Below are 21,835 nucleotides of genomic sequence, written 5' to 3'. Positions count from 1 at the left end.
TATTGAATTTATGCATATTCGATTGCGCTATTGAATCAGAATCAGAGTCGACTCAGTGCTGTTTGAATTGAACAGCTCCAGTCCCCTTTCCGTAAGTAGCGCTTGTGCTAGAGTGACTCACACAGACTGCGAACTACGATTGGTCAAAAGGAGAACTAGTCCCGCCCATTATAGGCAATTTTGTATAAATACGCAGCATGTCATTTCACCCCAGCGTTTCTCAGCTTGTGAAAGTCAAACTATTGTTGTTGTTCACTACAAAATATATACATAAATATTACTAAAAGCATTAACAAGAAAAAATGGCAGGGAAAGGTAGAGGCATAGCAGCTTTTACCTTCAACGTAGAGGCTTTGGGCCTCACCAGAGGATCCATGCCTGAAACACAACGAGGGCCACAGCCATTGTTTCCTGTGAGTTGGGCCAATTTTAAAAATATTATATTATTTGTACTGTTCTTCCATAAAACCATTGCTATAAAAGATATACCAAACCGAAAAGATCCATTTTTGCACTCATAATGAACCTCTGCTGTTTTACTGATACATGGTTATATTCAAGAATTGGGCAGGTGCTAATTCAATTTCTTCCTATTTTTTTTTTATTGTAATACTTGTTTTAAAACAACTTAATAGTATTATTTAGAATACTCTACATCAAACCATCCTATTCATAAACCTTTGTAATAAAAAATGGGAAACAAACACCAGGTGCCATGCAGGAACATACCCTTGAGAGGGTGCCAATACATAACAGGGCATTACACATCTACAAATTCACCCACTTGTTAACTCTTTTTAGTTCAATTTAGATGGTCCAGTCCACACAGACACAATAAAAACATGTCCACAGAGGTGTGCATCTGTACAACCAATTAAATCCCAAACCACAGTTTAGATACAGATATATTTCACTGGTTCTTGATTGTAAAGTTTTGTCTTATGTTTATTCACAAATATAGTTTCTACATCACGATTCTCAGTGTCAATCCTGAAGGCCCACTGCATAAAGTTTCAAGTTATTCCTGCTTGAAGAACACCTGATCCACCTCATGAGCTAATCAAGCTTTTCTGAGGTAGATCAGGTGTGCTGGGAGCAGAGACAACAGCAGATGCGGTTTCTATTTTAGTCCACTAGGTGGAGACAAACGCACCATAAAATACACTGATCAGCAATAACATTAAAACCACCTCCGTGTTTCTACACTCACTGTCCATTTTATCAGCTCCACTTACCATACAGGAGCACTTTGAAGTTCTACAATTACTGACTGTAGTCCATCTATTTCTCTACATACCTTTATAGCCTGCTTTCACCCTGTTCTTCAATGGTCAGGACCCCCACAGAGCAGGTATTATTTAGGTGGTGGATCATTCTCAGCACTGCAGTGACACTGACATGGTGGTGGTGTGTTAGTGTGTGTTGTGCTGGTATGAGTGGATCAGACACAGCAGCGCTGCTGGAGTTTTTAAATACCGTGTCCACTCACTGTCCACTCTATTAGACTCTCCTACCTACTTGGTCCACCGTGTAGATGTAAAGTAAGAGACGATCACTCATCTATTGCTGCTGTTTGAGTTGGTCATCTTCTAGACCGTCATCAGTGGTCACAGGATGCTGCCTACAGGGTGCTGTTAGCTGGATATATTTTTGGTTGGGACAGTGAGGTGTTTAAAAACTCCAGCAGCGCTGCTGTGTCTGCAGTGCTGAGAATGATCCACCACCCAAATAATACCTACTCTGTAGTGGTCCTGTGGGGGTCCTGACCATTGAAGAACAGCATGAAGGGGGGAGCAGATAAAATGGACAGTGAGTGTAGAAACAAGGAGGTGGTTTTAATGTTATGGCTGATCGGTGTATTATCAGAACCCACGACAAGCAGACAGTAGATGAGCCGCGCACCACAGTGGAATTACTACTTATTCATTTTACAATCAGGTCACCCAGAATAAATGCTGCCAAACGTAACTAAATGTAACTTGATTGTTTCAGTAGCAGCTTATTATAAATCTTAATTCGATCTCAAACAAGCCAGATATAGGGCGGTGTGAGGTATGGTGCAGGTCCATCAAGCATCTTACTGTTTTACAGCAAACTGAGTTTAAACCAGTGCCTCTAAAAGCCGGCGAGGACGAGGACTACATGCTGGCTTTGAAACAAGAGATCCGAGGAAGAATGAAGGACCTGCCGTTCAACATCAAGCCCTGCTCTGGCAAGAGTGGTGAGTCGTGTTCTGTTAGAGTAAATCACTGTTATTCTAGTGCTTATGATCAAAGCTGATGTGCGTTGTCATTACTGATCCTGTGAAGAAAACATGGTGTTTTGGGGGTGGTTTACACACCTCTTAATATGTCCATTTACATCTTGTTTAAAATCTGTTCTTAGATGTTGAACGATATAAAGAAAAATACATAAGGGATTGCCAGAACATTGAGGATGAAGAGTGGACGCCAGGTAATATGTACTACAATTACTGACTGTAGTCCCCCTTCCATGCTGTTCTTCAATGGTCAGGACTCTCCCAGGACCACCACAGAGCAGGTATTATTTGGGTGGTGGGTCATTCTCAGCACTGCAGTGACACTGACATGGTGGTGGTGTGTTAGTGTGTGTTGTGCTGGTATGAGTGGATCAGACACAGCAACGCTGATGGAGTTTTTAAACACCTCACTGTTCCTGCTGGACTGAGAATAGTCCACCAACCAAAAATATCCAGCCAACAGCGCCCTGTGACCACTGATGAAGGTCTAGAAGATGACCAACTCAAACAGCAGCAACAGATGAGCGATCGTCTCCGACTTTACATCTACAAGGTGGACCAACTAGGTAGACGTGTCTAATAGAGTGGACAGTGAGTGGACACGGTATTTAAAAACTCCAGCAGCGCTGCTGTGTCTGATCCACTCATACCAGCACAACACACACTAACACACCACCACCATGTCAGTGTCACTGCAGGGCTAAGAATGATCCACCACCTAAATAATACCTGCTCTGTGGTGGTCCTGTGAGGGTCCTGGCCATTGAATAACAGGGTGAAAGCAGGCTAAAACAGTATGTAAAGAAACAGATGGACTACAGTCAGTAATTGTTGAACTACAAAGTGCTTCTATATGGTAAGTGGAGCTGATTTTCATATCATTATCGTTTTATTATTATTTTTGCAGATTGGAATCGTCTTCCAAAGGAGCTGATGCCCCAGAAGAAAAGAACAAGAAAGAAAACTGGTATATTTACTACAGAACCCTTAATAATTCACATCGCTTTAATTCTTTTAATTTTTAAGGTAATTAAGATTATTATTTACAGATGTTAAGAAATCTCAAAAGGTTTCAAGCAAGGACCAGGAGGCTCTGCTGTCAAAACTGGATGCAAGTTCCATTTTTGTATTTAATTAATAAACAACTTTTAATGTTCAATTCCAAACAAGAATACAAATGTTTGCTTCTTTTTAAAGGCGCTTGAAAAGAAAGGTGACGTGAAATCGGACGACGAGAAAGAGAAGGAGGAAAAGAAGGGTAATCAAGTTGATGAAGAAGAAGTTGAAGATGAAGAGTATGATGAGGAGCTTGAGGAGGTAAGACACCTTAAGTATGATATTGCATACTGCATATTAAGATGAGCTAGTAACGACAGGAAGAGGACTGTTGGAGCCCTGGTTGTTATTGGTCACTTACAGCGATCAGCCATAACATTAAAACCACCTTTTTGTTTCTACACTCACTGTCTTATCAGCTCCACTTACCATATAGGAGCACTTTGTAGTTCTACAATTACTGACTGTAGTCCATCTGTTTCTCTACATACCTTTTTAGCCTGCTTTCACCCTGTTCTTCAATGGTCAGGACCCCCACAGAGCAGGTATTATTTAGGTGGTGGATGATTCTCAGCACTGCAGTGACACTGACATGGTGGTGATGTGTTAGTGTGTATTGTGCTGGAATGAGTGGATCAGACACAGCAGCGCTGCTGGAGTTTTTAAATACTGTGTCCACTCACTGTCCACTCTATTAGACACTCCTACCTAGTTGGTCCACCTTGTAGATGTAAAGTCAGAGACGATCGCTCATCTATTGCTGCTGTTTGAGTTGGTCATCTTCTAGACCTTCATCAGGGGTCACAGGACGCTGCCCACGGGGCGCCATTGGCTGGATATTTTTGGTTGGTGGACTATTCTCAGTCCAGCAGGAACAGTGAGGTGTTTAAAAACTCCAGCAGCGCTGCTGTGTCTGATCCACTCATACCAGCACAACGCACACTCACACAGCACCACCATGTCAGTGTCACTGCAGTGCTGAGAATGATCCACCACCCAAATAATACCTGCTCTGTGGGGGTCCTGACCATTAAAGAACAGCATGAAAGGGGGCTAATAAAGCATGTAGAGAAACAGATAGACTACAGTCAGTAATTGTAGAACTACAAAGTGCTTCTATTTGGTGAGTGGAGCTGATAACATGGACAGTGTGTGTAGAAACAAGGAGGTGGTTTTAATGTTATGGCTGATCCTTTCTTCATGAGATATGTGACCCTCAAAAGCAGTGGTCATGATGATGTGACTCGACTATGTATTATATAATGTGATAATATTGTTTGTTGTTCTGGTTACTTTATATCCTTTTACAGGACAATGACTACATTGAAAACTACTTTGAGGATGGAGACGACTTCGGAGCTGGCAGTGATGACAACATGGATGAAGCCACATACTGATTCTTGTACAGAAGAAGAACTGAGTTTTTTTTTTTCTGCCAAACGGAAGGACCTGGTGAAATATTACTAGTGAAGCACTTGTCTCAGTTATTTATTTTGATCAACAGAAAAACTATATTTGTATGCTCTGTTACTAACATTCATATTAAAAAAAGGCTCTCCAGACTCAGGTACTAAAATATTTCATTTATTTGTAATTATTCAACCTGCAACTACGTTCCACAGGCCGAAGGCACAGACAGCTCGAATTCATCATTAACCAAAACAGACATGGTTAGGAGATGCAACTTGAATCTTCACGTGAGTATTGAACATGTCGCATCATATTGTCAAATTTAATAAGAATGTCAAACTGAATTAAAAGAAAAAAAACTTAGCATCAATACTGATTTGCTGTAACTATGACCATGTTTGAAAATAAATTAGTGTGTACATCCCTGATGAGACATTATCTCTGTGTTAATTTTACCATTAATAAGAATGTTACGTTTAATACAGTTACATGGCGAGAAAATAGCCAATGCAGAAACAATTATTTGGAAAAAATGTGCAAAATGCAATAAGCAGACTGTCAGTTCGATGTAGCTCAAACGTAATGTCCGAGCAGTAGCAGAATGGTCCCGTTAACAGTTATTTAAATGCAGTTACGGCTTGGCAGCTTAAGATTTTTGGGGGTTTAGCAAAAATCTAACTCACAAGTTCAGCATATCAGCAAGGACCTGATCGTCTCCCCTCTATTCCCCACTGGAGCCAAATACTCACTCACTCACTTTCTTAATCGCTTATCCAATTAGGGTTGCGGAGGAGGGGGGGGGGTTGCTGGAGGCTGGAGCCTATCCCAGGTTTTCAATGGTCGCAAGGCACACAGTAAGACCCCTGGACAGGGCGCCCCTCCATCGCAGGGCAGACACGCATACACACACATTTCAGGGCAATTCAGTGTCTCCAATTAACCTGACTGCAGTGTGGGAATACACCAGACAGGGCGTCAATGCAGAGCAGGAACACACCGGGCAGGGCGCCAATGCAGAGCAGGAACACACCGGGCAGGGCGTCAATGTAGTGCGGGAACACACCGGACAGGGCGTCGATGCAGTGCGGGAACACACCGGGCAGGGCGTCAATGCAGTGCGGGAACGCACTGGAGGTGCAAAAACACACTGGACAGGGCGTCTCTGCAGTGCAAAAATACACTGGACAGGGCGTCGATGCAGTGCAGGAACACACCGGACAGGGCGTCGATGCAGTGCAGGAACACACCGGACAGGGCGTCGATGCAGAGCAGGAACACACCGGGCAGGGCGTCGATGCAGTGCGGGAACACACCGGGCAGGGCGTCGATGCAGTGCGGGAACACACCGGGCAGGGCGTCGATGCAGTGCGGGAACACACCGGGCAGGGCGTCGATGCAGTGTGGGAACACACCGGGCAGGGCGTCGATGCAGTGCGGGAACACACCGGGCAGGGCGTCTATGCAGTGTGGGAACACACCGGACAGGGCGTCGATGCAGTGCGGGAACACACCGGGCAGGGCGTCGATGCAGTGCGGGAACACACCGGGCAGGGCGTCGATGCAGTGCGGGAACACACCGGACAGGGCGTCAATGCAGTGCGGGAACACACCGGGCAGGGCGTCGATGCAGTGCGGGAACACACCGGAGGTGCAAAAACACACTGGACAGGGCGTCTCTGCAGTGCAAAAATACACTGGACAGGGCGTCTCTGCAGTGCAAAAATACACTGGACAGGGCGTCTCTGCAGTGCAAAAACACACTGGACAGGGCGTCTCTGCAGTGCAAAAATACACTGGACAGGGCGTCAATGCAGTGCGGGAACACACTGGGGGTGCAAGAACACACCGGACAGGGCGTCAATGCAGTGCTGGAACACACCGGACAGGGCGTCAATGCAGATCTGTTTAGATGCCAGGCTGACCGATAGTACCACTGACATTTGAACCCTGATCTCGTTGATGGTCGATTAGTGCAATAAACCGCAATGCCACGCCACTGCCTTTGATTATTGTTATGAACTGTAATAGTTTTGTGATTTGTTGGATGGCTCACCCTTAATCTACCTCAATATTTACCAGTACAGCCAGTACCGACAGCTTTCATTACCTCACAGCTTTCACCTACACAGTAAAGTTCTATTTTTATCATATTGCAGCCTTTGAGATAAATTGTACAATACAATATTATTTACTGAATGTCGAATAAGCCAGATCAAAATTGTTGAATTATTGTTGGTCTTCATTATAATTACATTGGCTTTGTATTTCCAGTGCAAGACTAAAGTGGACGGCAGATACTGTATGTCTTGGTTGATCAGCTACGCTTGTGGTAAGTGGAACCTTTTTGTATATTTTAAAGGAACCCAGAATATAATTTCATTCTCCTTAACCTCTGACCACTCAATCCAGTTATTAATAGTATACAAATGTAGACTAAAGCTATTATTAAACAATGCTTTAGTTACAGTTGGCAGCCTGATGTTTGCAAAACAATGCCTTATCACTGGTATTATTTGTTCTAGGCTGTTATCAGTCTTGTGAAATGTGGCTTATGTAATTTATCATGTAACTGATTGATTAGAGCAGTGATGCACTCTAGTTTTTGCTCTGGAGAGACAAAGTCCGGCAAAGTTTGGTGATTTTTGTACGTAAGGATATCTGACTTTATTTCCAAGTTAATCCTGCACTGGGTAAAATTTTGGTTGACATTTTCTGTCCCTAGTATTAAAGATTAAGCTAGAGAACTGAAAAAAGCAATGTGCTGTAGTTGTTATCTGAGCAAGTCAATGATCAAACTCTCCTCTGGTGCAGGTCTTTTTGTGGGGCATGTCAGTTTGCTGTCGTACTTGCTAATGCCAGACATTTACAATGAATAAAATAGTAACGTCCCCATGATGGGCTGCTGTGACACAAGCTGCACTCTTAAATGGTAAATGAGCTTATTTAGGCCACTGATTGAGTTTAACACAATGACTTCAGCATCGTTAGCTCTAGTATTTAAGATTTACCTTCACAATTTGCTTTCAAAATTCCAAAAATTGCTCTGTGGAATCAGAGATTTGTGCTGTACGTTGGTGTTATAGTGTACCAAAAATGACAATGCTTCAGTGTAACCAATAGCCTTTCTTCTTCCAGAGTGGTAAAACACTCTAGCACACCAGAGCTGACATCTTAAACACGTCGGTTCGAATTTCAGCTCTGCTCCCGGCAGGTTGGGCGCCTACACTAAAAATGATTGGCCTGTTGCTGAAGGGGATTCCTCATAACTGATGCAATTATGACCTCTGCTGGCTGATTGATGGTGCCTGCACAGAGACGAGGGTTAGTGGGATCAGGGTGTGTCTCTCGGTATACAAAGCTGATCCATGTATGAACTTGTCTAGTGCAGGTGAAGATGCAGTCGCCTACTACACACAAGTGTGTTAGTCAAAACGAAAAAAAAAACCCAGCCCTTCTTCTGCACTTAAATGCTCACTGACTCAACTGCCCCCATGATCAAGTGGTTCAATACCAATTAACTTGGCATGTAAGGTAGAATCACTACAACAGTGGTTATAATTACAAATCCCTAATTATTCTGCAAACGCACAGGTCCACGTCTGTCCCTTTTATGTTTTCTGGTCCTTCCCTAGAACCGACGCCCCATGTTCAACAGCTGAATGCATAATAGAGTTCTCGTGAGCCACAGCCTTAGCAGGCAAAACAGGATGAGCGCCAAAGTCTGATTGCGTTGGCTCCGGCCTGATCGACTCCGTGGTAGCGTGGTGACTAACGTCTGCTTTCATCAGCACCTCGTAGTACAGCAGATAGAACACCGGCGTGACAATTCCCACCACCAGCATGATGGCTACTGCAGTCCACCACCTCATGCCCCAGTCCGCTCCGTAGTAGGGGTCTTTCCTGACGACCGGCCTGCGCTCGGCCTCTCCCAGCAAAGGTTGCTGCTGAGAGTTCAGCGAGGAAACGACTTCGCTCAGTGACGATTTAACCAGAAGCTCTATGTCCCTGTCTTTCTCCTGCAGGAAACACTCCACGCTGTCGGTGGAGGAAGATGAAGATGGGGAGCAGTCAGCAGCACCTGTGTCGGGCTGGATTTCCGAGACTCTGTGAACGCCGCTGGGCGAGCCGGTTTTGTGTGGAGCTGCGCTGTGAGTTTCGGTGAATGAGCTGAACCTTCTGACGGGGATCTTGATGGATCTCAGGACGAAGAAGTCCTGCTCCGTCAGCAGACTGTTGGCTCGTTTGAGGTCAGCAACCTGAGACGACAGAAGTACGTACTGTATTATGGTTTTTGGTTAATGGTCTTATAATTCACATAGTAACTCTTAAATTAAAGGTAAGTGCAAAATGTACACCGATTAGGCATAACATTATGACCAAGTATGTGTTCGAAATCCCAGCTCTGGTGTGCTAGCGTATTTTACCGCTGTGCCATCTAAGCAGTGTCTTTCTTTGTTATATGTTGGGCATTCTGTAACTATGTGCTTCTTAGTAATGGGTATCTGACAAGCTTTTTTGCAGTATACCATGTAGTTCAGGTTCCCCAAGTCAGGTGCAAACTCTTGATCCTTTTAACTAAGATCACCTCCCCGTGCCTGCGTGGGTTTCCTCCGGGAGCTCCGGTTTCCTCCCACAGTCCAAAGACATGCAAGTGAGGTGAATTGGAGATACAAAATTGACCATGACTGCGTTCGATATAGCCTTGTGAACTGATGAACCTTGTGTAATGAATAACTACCGTTCCTGTCATGAATGTAACCAAAGTGTAAAACATGACGTTAAAATCCTAATAAACAAACAAACTAAGATCACATTACATCCTGCAGCACAATTGTGTTCCAAATACTTACAGCAAACTGTTTCTATGGTAATAGTTTGTGGCGCACTTAAGGGCCGATGCCTATATTTAGAAAGCAGTGAGGCAGATAATTGGATAGTACTTGAATATAATTGTTTTAGTTTTAATGATCATAAGCTTATCTTGATTACTTAAGAGTAGTATTTCTGCTTTGTGGTGTTAAGGTCCGGGCCTCCATGTAGGATACGCTAAGTGTGATTTGCATGGTTGCAGGTTGGTGCTGCTTCACAGGTGTTTGTGTGTAAGGGTTGGTATATCCTGGGCACATACTGAAAGGGAGGATTTCATCTAGCTTGTTGTTTCTGTATCTCATCGTTTCCCATCTGTCTGTACTGTTTAGAAAAGGGCACTTTTAGCTGATCTATTTGCTTGGTCATTTACCGTAAACCCACAATGGCCTGGTATCTAGGGCTGTCGCGCTAACCGCAATTTTGAAATATCGCGGTATAGACCAGCCAACCGCAGGGCATGCCAAGCAACCGCAACACCGCGGTGTTCACGTTTTTTCTTTCTTTCTTCTATTTTTTTTTGTTTATATTGTTGCAGGGTCCATCTTGTTTCACGCTTACATTCGGGCATAATAAATGTTAAATAAATTCATAATGAAAATGAGCTAGGAGCGTCATTTTCCCGCAACCTGTTCCTATCCGTTGCTGCTGAGTGTCAGGCTTTGTGTTTTAAAATGTAAACAATCGCAACAGGAATTATAGGCAAGTTTATTAATGATCAAATTGAGTTCACACTCAATAAATACTTGTAATTTAGACTTTATTCAAACAGCCTTGGTGAACTAAAGCACTTAATGACGGTTAATATGGCATTGCAGCCTGCAAATATTCTCTTTCTGGTCTTGCTGGAATGATTTAAATGTATTTTTTCGTTGAATAAAAATGTATTGAAACGAATAATAACTTGAAATGTAGTATATATTGTTATGTTAATTATACCTACTAAATAGATAGTTTGTCGCATTGTAAAGTCGCATGCAGGTACAGTACACGTGTATTAGTGTAACGAGCCCCATCAGAGAGAGTTTTAGTACCGAGGGGAACATCGCTACCCCACTCAGATTCTCTCTAAACCACATCAGATGAACGTGTTGGTTCTTCTAGCGCGCATAATAACGCAGGTTTAAACTCTTACAGACTTTATTATATTTCTTTTTTACCATATTTTGATTAGATGTGTATTTACAATATTTAGCCTAAACACTTTTTTTTTTCCATTTCACAGTGTATATCTAGCCTAGGAGCTAAATTTAAACCTTTTTTTAATAGAGAAAAGACGCGCATCCCTGCTCTGTTCTGTATTTAACATTAAACACGCATTTCATTGGTCTTAAAGCTGTCTCATCTTTGTCATTATAAAGCAATAATATACCGAATCATAGCCTAACAATAAAGCTTGTTTATATAGCTCTAAAATGCAGATTAATTAAGTAATTTTCAAAAACAAAAAAAAATGGCGATATTACCGCGTACCGCGATATTGAGACAGGTTGAAAATCGCAAGTGGAAATTCTTTCACCGCGACAGCCCTACTGGTATCCACTAGAAGGTTATTTGGTATTGTTGCTTCTATTATTGTAGTGCATTTGCTTAGTGATCTGGGTTTACTGATCCAGTGGCTTGTAAGTAGGTGTTAGAATCAGTGCTTATTAGAACTTTAAGTTATATTTGGATATTTTAATGCAAAAAGCAGAGCGTGGGCCTTTGCTATAAAATCAGAGTTCTAGTCTGGTAGGCGGATGCTATGTTAGTCTTGGTGCTGTTATGGCATTTTCTGTTTTGGACCTTTATAGGGTCTGTAATTAATTTTGTATTAAGGAAGAGGAGAATGTTGTGTTTTGGTCCCATGGGGGGGTTGGGCAATGGTGTGTATTGGCTAGGATGTCTAGTTGGATGTTCAGATGTGCTATGTTCAGGTATGATCTTATCTGCTCTCCAAAGGGTCTTTCATAGTTATATATACAGCAACAGCAGTAGCAGTATGTGATCAGCCCCCTATCCGGCTTATAATCGTTTGGCCTCTGTAGGACAGTTTGCTGTTCAGCCTAGGAACTTTGTCTCTCTTGATATCATAATGCTGTCTCCATCGTAGTTGGCAAAAGTGTTTTGCATATGGCTTTAGAGAATTTAAATCTGTTTTCCATTTTTATGTGGTGAAATACCTCAAGCTGGATTATAAGTAGAAATGAGTTTTAATCCTGTCTGCAGAGAAGGATCACACTAACAAAGTCTCACATAGAGTCTCACATAGAGACTATGATATCAAGAGAGACAAAGTTCCTAAGGAGGGGGGAAAAAAAATCACCCTTAATACTCCCAGTGACCTTGTAGGACAGTGGAAGATTCCACCGTTAACAGAGATTTCTTAGCTAGAACATAGGAACTGGTCTAAACCAGCTAGAACTGGGTTTTTGGAGGGTCATACAATGTAATTGACACTAGGGCTGCAACGATTAGTCGACGTAATCGATAACGTCGACTATAAAAATTTGTCGACGTGGAATTTCATTGTCGACGCGTCGTTATTATTGCAATGCACTAAAGGGACTGCAGGGGGCGCAGCATCGCTTCCATGGCGCAGCGGGGAGTTTATGAAGACAGAGAGGCAAAGATAGAGACTGAAACTTTCTAAAGTATTTCAGCCAAAATAACCCAAAGAAACGAACTGGACGCAGACACTACAAAGCAGAGTTATGGTTTCATGCCAGCACTACGGTGAAACGCCTTGCAGCCGTGATGACCAGCGTTATTCCGGTAAGTTTTTACACCGCTTTGTGCTTTAACCAACGTAGTTAATGTTTGTTAATGCTAGAGTACTTGTCGGAAAACTATCGCTATTTTTCAGGTTTGTTTGCTAGCTAACGCATTAAGTGCAATAGTTAATCAGTCATTTATATGAGTAACGTTATATATAACTTAACATTATAGCCTAACGTTACCCTGTCTCGTCTTCCATATTTTTTGCTCTCGTTAATGAGAGCATTCATTCTAAATAATAAGCCTCCTCCACTTAATGATAGCTAGTTAGCTCAGCAGATAATTCAGTTAAGATATTTAACCTGTTATGGTTTAGTTGGCATAGCCAGTACACTATTTGTAATAAACTATGATACATAGCCTTCAGTTTGTGATAATTAATACAGCTTTCTCTTTTGCTCTTTCTATTAATAGCACTAAGCAATGGAGTGTGGATGACTTGGACCAGAGAAGATGTTCATGCACCCCTCAAATGGCTGAGGTCTTCACAGACAGCATTCACATGTTTCTCAACGACATGTTATAAATGTTTTTGACTTCCAGAGTGATAACTTCTGAAACATAACAGTTTCTAATGCTGTCCAAAGCTTTCTTATTTAATTGAATTTTTTTATTGTGATTGTGTATTAATGTTTCAAATATATTTAATTAAACTATCAAGTTTCATATTCATGTTTCATGTGTCATTATTTTAATTTGATATTGGAACTTAAATAACATAACAGGGTTTTGTTATGTTAAGGCAGAGATGGAGCGTGACATAAATAATCGTTGACTAGTCGACTAATCGAAAAAATAATCGTCAGATTAGTCGACTACTAAAATAATCGTTAGTTGCAGCCCTAATTGACACACTTCTTGTCACGTACACCATGTACACATCCAGTAACATTCCACTGTAGCAGTACAAATATTTGAATATGGCAACTGGCAATCATGCCCTAAATATATATATATATATATATATATATATATATACACAGTCTAAGTAGTAATTGATTATGGTTTTTATTGTGTCACATTTTCTTTGCAACTGTTATAAATGTCAGAAAAACATGTTAATTTACGCTTGGAGTATTAACACAGTGTTAACTTACCGTGCAGAAATACTGTAGAGAAATGCTAATCAGGGTGTCTCCCTCCTTAATGTCTCTCACTACGTAGACAATGTCATCCATCCTCTCTCTGGAGGCACTGCAGCGCAGCCTCTCTCGACCTCTGGAGCGCAGTTCGTAACTCTCGCCATCCTCCTCAGAGTACTCCGCCTCGGAATTGTTCCCAAAGATATACGTGTGTGTCCCCGTTGCAGTTGTTGTAGCAGACTGGAAGCCATTATATTGGTTCTTTCCAGTCATTTTCTCCCTGTTTGCAAAAACAGACATTAAAGTAAAAAGTATTGGGACACAACTTCTAATTTTTAACTCATGTAGTTTTGCCACAATATTTGCTAATCAACTACAGTATATAAAGACAAATATGTGCTTCCAACTTTGCAGTTTGGGGAAGGCCCTTTCCTGTTCCTGTGCACACAGCAAGGTCTATAAAGACAAACGCTTGGTTTAAACAAACTCCAATAGCCTGCCCAGAGCCCAACTAAATACAACATTGGTGACAAAATAACCACTGCCAATAGTTTTTGGGGGTCAAGACTTAAACTAAAGAATGTAAATGGCTTCCTGCCATTCAGAATGTTCTTACCGTATGAAGAGTTGCACTAACCTAATGCCAGGTGGGCTGTCCTAGTTTATTTTGGAAACATGCAAATGTTAACTGACGTAAATAGCACTAAAACTGTGACACACCTGGGATGTGTTGTATACCTTAGCCATAAACTTACACAGTCTGTATTAAATGCTCATTTTATTCTCTCTAAAATCTTCCATTCTGTATCTGTGCAGACCTTGGCTCTAAATATGCCTGCATATTCCATCACATTTTACATGGATATTATCTTGGTGGTTCAACATCATTATGCAGCATGTTCATTTTCATACGATTAGCCAGCAAATTTAGGATTAGTCAGCCAAAGCTGCTTCCAAGTTCCAAGATCATTAAGCAAGCAGAAATCTTTGTATACATTCAACGTGAAGAACAAACCACAGTATCACACGTCTATGACCAAGCACCCTTTCATTTCAGCCAAGTACATGACTTGGTATTGTAAGGTAATGTCCGGGCTGGCCACGTATGCCTATAATCACTATTTGTTTAATACCCAACAAGCTTTTGAAAGTGCTCAAAGTTTGTCTACTGTAAAATTTATGTTTGGAAACAGTTACAGGCTCAAACGCCACAACCAGGATGTTACATTTTATTAGCCCACATTTTATTAGCCTGCACAGTTTAATTTTTCGATTACAATTCAATTAGAAATTAATCAGGTATTTAACTATTAAAAAGAAACATATTATTGTGTTTATAATCATGTTATTAGGCATATTAAGTGGTTTGTCACCATGTTATTAATAGGGCCATGACAGTCATTGGTGTGGGTCATACATAAATTTATAGAAAAAATAAGCATGTAACAAATTGGGGCTACAAGTGGCCAGCGATGAAGAAATCCAACACAAGCTGGCGTTCATATTCAGAAAAATGCTGAGACTGTAAGTGCACATATTACACACAAGTGACAATAAAGAAAGCATGTGTTGTGCATAAATCAATATGAGAAGAATATTTATTTTGCCATCTATAAAAATCTGTGATGGTTGCTATGACATTGTCAGGCCATTTCAGTATTAATACAATGAGTAATGAAAACAATTTCAATGTCCCTAACAGTTGTTTTGTTTCTTTCTCTTTCTCGTAGCTTTGGTCACAGATTTTGATCTTAAATTCCTGACTCTGTCGGAGTTGGTTGTCTTTGATGACAGGATCACTAAAATCGTCTGGTGGTGAGGAGGATGTGTGTTCCAAGACCACCAATCCTTACAACCAAAAATCTTTCACAATAAAAGTGACTGCAAAATCAGGGCTCACAGCAAGAAGGTCCTGCGTTCGATCCCCATGTAGGGAGGTCTGGGTCCTTTCTGTGTGGAGTTTGTATGTTCTCCCCGTGTCTGCAGGGGTGTCCTTACACAGTCCAAAGACATGCAGATGAGGTGAACTGGAGATACAAAATTGTCCATGACTGTGTTTTGACATTAAACTTGTGAACTGATGAATCTTGTGTAATAAGTAACTACCGTTTGTCATGAATGTAACCAAAGTGTAAAATATGATGTTAAAATCCTAATTATCTCAAGAGGATTCATAACCAGATTGACATCCTAAAGTCTATTTAAATCGCTATGACTCGAGTTCCTGCAGTTAACAGATTGATGGATTTATCAAGTTTTAGATTTATCGATCCCGATCAATTGGTTTGTTTGTTTATTAGGATTTTAACGTCATGTTTTACACTTTTGGTTACATTCATGACAGGAACGGTAGTTACTCATTACACAAGATTCATCAGTTCACAAGTTTAATGTCATGCACAATCATAGACAATGTAGTATCTCCAATTAACCTCATTTGCATGTCTTTGGACTGTGGGAGGAAACCCCCGCATACAAACTCTACACAGAAAAGACCCAACCTGGGGATCGAACCCAGGACCTTCTTGCTGTGAGGCGACAGTAAATACTCATTACACAAGGTTCATCACTTCTCAAGGTTATATCGAACACGGTCGTGGACAATTTAGTGTCTTCGAGTCACCTCACTTGCATGTCTTTGGACTGTGGGAGGAAACCCACGCGGACACGGGGAGAACATGCAAATTCCGGACAGAATGGACCCAGACCACCTCACCGGGGGATCGAACCCAGGACCTTCTTGCTGTGAGGAGACAGTGCTACCCACCTAGCCGCCCCCATAACCAGATTGACATCCTAAAGTTCATTTAAATCGCTATGATTTGAGTTCCTGCAGTTAACTGATTGATATGTATTGATGTATTTATCAAGTTTTAGATTCATCGATCCAGATTAAAATTGTACAATACTAAACACCTGGTATATAATATAGTACTCTTAACATGAGCTAGACTAGAATGTAAACTTGATCTTGGCTAACTTGTAAGGAAATGTGAGAGGAACAAATATTGTAACTTCCAATAGATTAGAATCTATCTTAATTATATATTACTGGAAATGAACAGACAACAGTAACAGACAGTAAACATTTAAACTAACCAGAATGTAAATAAGAACCAAATGTGAGCAATAGTGCTGGCTAATTCTAACTAGCCACTTATAGTTTAACAACTAAGCTAATCTAATGCTTAGCTTAAAGTGTAGCGTAAAGTCAGTTAGCACACTATGGCTAACTTCAGTTAGCATTTATTAGCTGGGTAAATTAGCTCGCTCCTCGTCGTAAACAAACAAGTTCAGGGCGTGAATTTGAGCCATATTAAGAAAGAAAACGAGTGTTATTAGTAGAGGAGCGCGTACCTGATAATACCAGATGAATGCAGTGTGTTTGAGCTACGCCATCATTGTTTGTACTAACAGCTACCGCTACATCGCTTCAGCTCACCAGCCGTTACGCCACGTCAACACACGCCCGACGTCATGACGCAAGAACGCGTGGGCGGGTCCAGAAAGGTATAACGTGCGAAGGTTCTTCAAAAAGTTTCCGCACTTTTTAAAACTAATAAGAATTTCGAAAACAAAGTACCCCATTTTTCTACATAGTCTCCTTCCGATGCATTTTCCCAGCGTCGGACTAGCTTCTTAATGCCATCAGCAAAACACGTTTCTGGTTGAGCAAGAAGCCACTGATGCACCTCTGCTTTCACATCATCATCACATGAACATCTTCTTCCCCTTAAAGCTTCTTTGTGTGGTCCAAATAGGTGGAAATTAGGTGGCGCTCGGGTCATTCGGACTGTAAGCTCTCTCAGTCTCTCAAACACGACAAATTACTACTCCTCCCACATCACCTTTCCAACAAAAATATGAAAGTGCGGAAACAATGTTTGAGGATTTTGGTTTCCTTATTGTTTGTTTTGTAGACAGTATGTTCACTCTCACTTTTTACACTGCTCAATGGTAGTGGACTAGTAATCAGAAGCTTGCCAGTTCAAGCCCCTCGACTGCCAAGTTGCCACTGTTGGACCCCTGAGCAAGGCCCTCAAGTCTCTATTGCTATAATTACAACCAAAGATTTCTGATTTATTCTTGATTTTAGAATTACCTGTACTTCAGTATTTTGGATCATTTTTAAATATTTATTTAGTTGTAAGAATGCAAACTTCCACGAGAGGGCAGTGTTAACACATGCTACATCAAAAACTTCAGCACACAGCCTTTTGACAGGTGCCTGTGGGGATTTGTGTACAGGTATATTCAGTCACTCATACACTTATGTTGGCCAAGAAGGCCTGGCTTGCAGCCGACATCTCAATTTATCCCAAAGATGTTTAACATGAGTACAGATCACAGTACAGTTCCTTCACTACAAACCCATCAAACCTTGTCTTTATGGACACTGTTTTTGTGCACAGGGGTACAGACATTCTACAGAAGAATGAAAATTAATTTTGTAATAATATTCTAATAAGAAAAAACAAATAAAATGTTTATTAATTATTAATAATTACAGTAAACTGTTGGCAGTTATCTCCAATCAGCAACCTCCTGATTACAAGTCCAATTTCTTAACGACTGAGCTACCACTGCCCCCAAATAGTATTAACCCATTGTTTTTTTTCCTTCCACATTTTCATGTATGGCATTTAGAGGATGCTTTTATCCAAAATGAATTCCAATTGTGACCTAATACAATGCAAGCAATTGAGGGTTAAGTGTCTTGATCAGGGCCCAAGAGTAGCAACCTTCTACTCAGTAGTCCAGTACCTTAACCAGTAAGCTACCACTTGCCCTTTATGTACATTTACAGCATTTGTTTGTTTGTTTATTAGGATTTTAACGTCATGTTTTACACTTTGGTTACATTCATGACAGGAACTCATTACTCAAGTTTCATCAGCTCACACAAAGTTATATCAAACACGGTCATGGACAATTTTGTATCTCCAATTCACCTCACTTGCATGTCTTTGGACTGTAGGAGGAAACCGGAGCACCTGGAGTAAACCCACGCAGACACGAGGAGAACATGCAAACTCCACGCAGAAAGGACTGTGAGGCGACAGTGCTACCCACTTAGCCACCGTGCCGCCCCATTTACAGCATTTAGAGGACATTACCCAAAGTCTATTAATTGAGGGTTAAGGGTCTTGCTTAAGGTCCCATCAATGTCAACCTAGCATTGGTGTGTCTTGACCTATTGACCTTTCAATTACTAGTCCAGTAAACTCAAAAGTACTGCATACATACTGATGTATGTCGAGACTAGAGACTCAGTATGACGTTTTTAATGTGTGCCATGACTAACCTTTAAAAGAATATTATTATTGATCTTATTGCAACCGGATAGTAGTGGTTTAGGTCTGGGACGGTGGAGGTCATTGGGACAGGAATAATAACAGTTGCTTTGAACCATGTAGTGATGGATGGATGGATGGATTTTTGTAATTGATTGATTAATGTAGATGTTTTACGCCATGCCTACACAATGGTTATATTTATTCATGACTGGAAAGGTGGGTAATTTTCATATTTCAGTTTATAGTCCTTGTCAAGTGTTGTTCTTATATGTTGTTCTTTAGATGCGCTTTTTTAGACCAATTTTTCCATAAACTTGATTAAAGATTAAATATTTTTCTCATAGTCTTAGGCATTGCTACATACTGTCATTGCTGTAAGTATTTAAGAAATTAAGAATTTCTGTTAGTCTATGTTTGATAGAAACAGGTACAATGGTACCTTGTAAATTAACGTCCCTTAAACTCAAAATCTTTGAAGCTCAACACCCTTTGTCGAGAAATTTGTAAACTCAACGTTTCCCTTAAACTCAACATGTTCAGTTTAAAAAAATTTTTTTTTTAAATTTAATTTCAAATTAACAATGAACAGTCGCTTTGTTCAGCGCTTTTCTTAGATAGATAGATAAATAGACAGACAGACAGACAGACAGACAGACAGACAGACAGACAGACAGATAGATAGATACTTTATTGATCCCGAATGAAATTAAAGTCCCAGTAGCATTATACAGTACATCAAATACACACTATAAAAATTCAACAATATAAATTCGAAAAAAGTGGTGTGGTAATATGTCATCAAAGTGTGCATATGAGACAAAACTGCATTTGTGTGGAATTACTGTCAAATTCACTCTGAAAGCGTCCACATGTATCTGTGTTGAGCTGGACTTTCCACACTGTTTCACTTTTAAACTTGTGTTACAGCTCAGGGTTCTGAGAAATTGTAAGAATCAGCTTTTTATTTCAGTGTTTTTATATTGTATTTTCAGTGTATAAGTGTCAAAAACAACCCAGTTATTTTACATTAGCCTAAAATATATGCAAGTCTACGTGACAATGGAACGCATTAACAGGTTTCCCATACATCCTTATGGAAAAAAATACCCTGAAACTCAACGCCAGTCCCAGAACCAATTGACGTTGCGTTTCAAGGTACCACTGTATATGGAAGGTATCACTGAGTGGAAGAGGTTAGTGATGGATAATTTTGCTTGTGCAGGTGAAATGTGATAGATGTCTGTGTGAACGTATGTCATCTAGTATGCACATTTGGCACTGGTGTGTACATACTTTTGGTCATATAGTGCACATGTCCCTGGTAAGTATTTGTAAACTGATGGTTTTAACTGTGCTGTGTCGCTGGGTGGAGCTGTTTGATGGATTTGAAGGCTGTTGGAAGCTGCTTGATGGTAATGAGATTAGCGCTCCTGTGTGCAGGCTGAGCGCTACTGGAGTAAAGTGCGCGTCCTCTCCTGAGTTCAGTGCTGATCAGCGGCATGTTTACACACCTCACACGGAATACAGGAGCACACTGGGTGGAATTAAAGTGCGGGGAAATTCTATCTGGATATTTTGGGGTGGACAGAGATGCTGGACTGAAGCTTTGGAACAATGAGCCGTGAGCCGCGGTGGTGACAAACACAAGTGTTTCTTCTGGTCTGCAGGTTTGATCAGCCAGATCATCTCTCCTGTTCATCAAGGATCGTTTGTAGAAGATTTTAGGTGAGTAGTGATTAGAATTGATCTAAGAGATGAATGTGGACCTTGCATTAATCCCAACAGGTGTTTAAGAGCAATGCACTTGATCAGGAGACATGTGCAACATGTTGGGCATCCAGTGAATAGAAAACTACCAGAGTGCTTTGTTCATGTTCATAAACTCGCTTTGATGTTTAGGGTCAGTTTATGTTTACATCCACAATAAAGATTAATAACACGTCCTGATCAGTGATACCTATTAGTTTTTCCTGTCTCTGTGTTAGTAAACATCTGCTAGACCCTGACCCGGTTTGCCATTGGGTTAGAACCAAATCCAGGAACACTGGCCACCATCTAAAGGCATGGGGTAACACACCCTGTATAGGGCATCACAAACTCACCCATTTACCCACTCCATTGAGACAATTTAAGGTATCCAATTCTCACATTGGCATGTTTTTGAGCAGCTGGAGATAGAAAGAAACCCATCAAGACGTGCCTAGAATGGCAAACTCACAGACAATACCCAGAGACCAACGATGACTGGTCCACGGGACTTGAGTTTGATTTTCACCTTTGTGTCCATTCCCTTGAGTTTGATGAGCCTACAAGTGTTACTGTCTGATATTCTGGATTCCAATTTTTTTAAATGCCAGCAGGTAGATTGAATTATTAAGTTATATATTTATATAGGTGAGTGGGTGCGTGTAAAGCCTTGTTTATGTCCAGGGTACATTTCCACAGCTCTAGACCAGCTAAAACATGGATTAATGAAGTGATCTAATTATTAATTTTATAATGGATCTTAATCTAATAATTTAATTAATTTAATAAAATATATCCTGTAATTAAATGTCCTCAATTAAAACTTGAGATTTCCAAATCCAGTGTGAAGTATTCGTAAAGCTGCACAGAACACATTTGATTAAATTAAAATGAATCCCAAAGTTGGTAAAATATGCTGGTATAGCTCTGTATTACGAAAAAAAAGTCCCTATAGAATTGTTTAAACATTTAAACATTTTGCAAAATTCAATTTACAGTTTTATAAGATATACAGATGTATAAAAAAAAGGTAGAACCCTTCAAAGGATACAAAATAAACACAAATTCTATTAAAGCTCATGCATCAAAAAGTTTGTCAAGGATTTTGAGTCACAAAACATTTTTATATATTAAATTCTTCTTAATTAAGAGCTGACAATGAAATAAATTGTGAAATATATGAAATATATAGGGCAGTTGTAGCCTAGTGGTTAAGGTATTGGACTAGTAATCAGAAGGTTGCCACTGTTGGGCCCTTGAGCAAGACCCTTAACCCTCAATTGCTTAGATTGCATAAAAAGCTGCTAAATGCTAAGAATGTAAATATATTCTCAGGGAGTAAACATTGTCTAATCTTCCCT

General features: G+C 40.7%; 2 protein-coding genes across 2 annotated transcripts; one reads left to right on the top strand and one right to left on the bottom strand.

The window, feature by feature from the left end:
• The first annotated feature begins 296 nt into the window (after positions 1-296).
• On the top strand, positions 297-4,862 carry polr3g (polymerase (RNA) III (DNA directed) polypeptide G). The gene is made up of 7 exons (XM_063017849.1): positions 297-413; positions 2,092-2,221; positions 2,386-2,454; positions 3,168-3,227; positions 3,310-3,371; positions 3,458-3,577; positions 4,627-4,862. Exons 1-7 carry the CDS (start codon positions 303-305, stop codon positions 4,711-4,713), a joined length of 639 nt encoding a protein of 212 aa, XP_062873919.1. The 5' UTR covers positions 297-302; the 3' UTR covers positions 4,714-4,862.
• Positions 4,863-4,884: 22 nt separating this feature from the next.
• lysmd3 (LysM, putative peptidoglycan-binding, domain containing 3) lies at positions 4,885-16,876 on the bottom strand. Its single transcript, XM_063017848.1, has 3 exons — positions 16,789-16,876; positions 13,447-13,711; positions 4,885-8,982 (listed from the first exon to the last, which is right to left on the bottom strand). The coding sequence occupies exons 2-3, from the start codon at positions 13,702-13,704 to the stop codon at positions 8,335-8,337; spliced, it is 906 nt and encodes a 301-aa protein (XP_062873918.1). The 5' UTR covers positions 13,705-13,711; positions 16,789-16,876; the 3' UTR covers positions 4,885-8,334.
• Positions 16,877-21,835: the final 4,959 nt, after the last annotated feature.

The sequence above is a fragment of the Trichomycterus rosablanca genome, chromosome 21 (genome assembly GCF_030014385.1).
Source record: "Trichomycterus rosablanca isolate fTriRos1 chromosome 21, fTriRos1.hap1, whole genome shotgun sequence".
NCBI classification, from domain to species: domain Eukaryota; kingdom Metazoa; phylum Chordata; class Actinopteri; order Siluriformes; family Trichomycteridae; genus Trichomycterus; species Trichomycterus rosablanca.
This window is presented reverse-complemented; position numbering and strand designations above follow the sequence as displayed.

Excerpts from the sequence above, each read along its gene's own strand:
- polr3g (XM_063017849.1), top strand. The coding sequence starts at position 303 with ATGGCAGGGAAAGGTAGAGGCATAGCAGCTTTTACCTTCAACGTAGAG. Across the intron at positions 414-2,091 it reads GGCCACAGCCATTGTTTCCT|CAAACTGAGTTTAAACCAGT; the intron begins GTGAGTTGGGCC and ends ACTGTTTTACAG. Across the intron at positions 3,228-3,309 it reads AAGAACAAGAAAGAAAACTG|ATGTTAAGAAATCTCAAAAG; the intron begins GTATATTTACTA and ends TATTATTTACAG.
- lysmd3 (XM_063017848.1), bottom strand. The coding sequence starts at position 13,704 with ATGACTGGAAAGAACCAATATAATGGCTTCCAGTCTGCTACAACAACT. Across the intron at positions 8,983-13,446 it reads CTCTACAGTATTTCTGCACG|GTTGCTGACCTCAAACGAGC; the intron begins GTAAGTTAACAC and ends CTGTCGTCTCAG.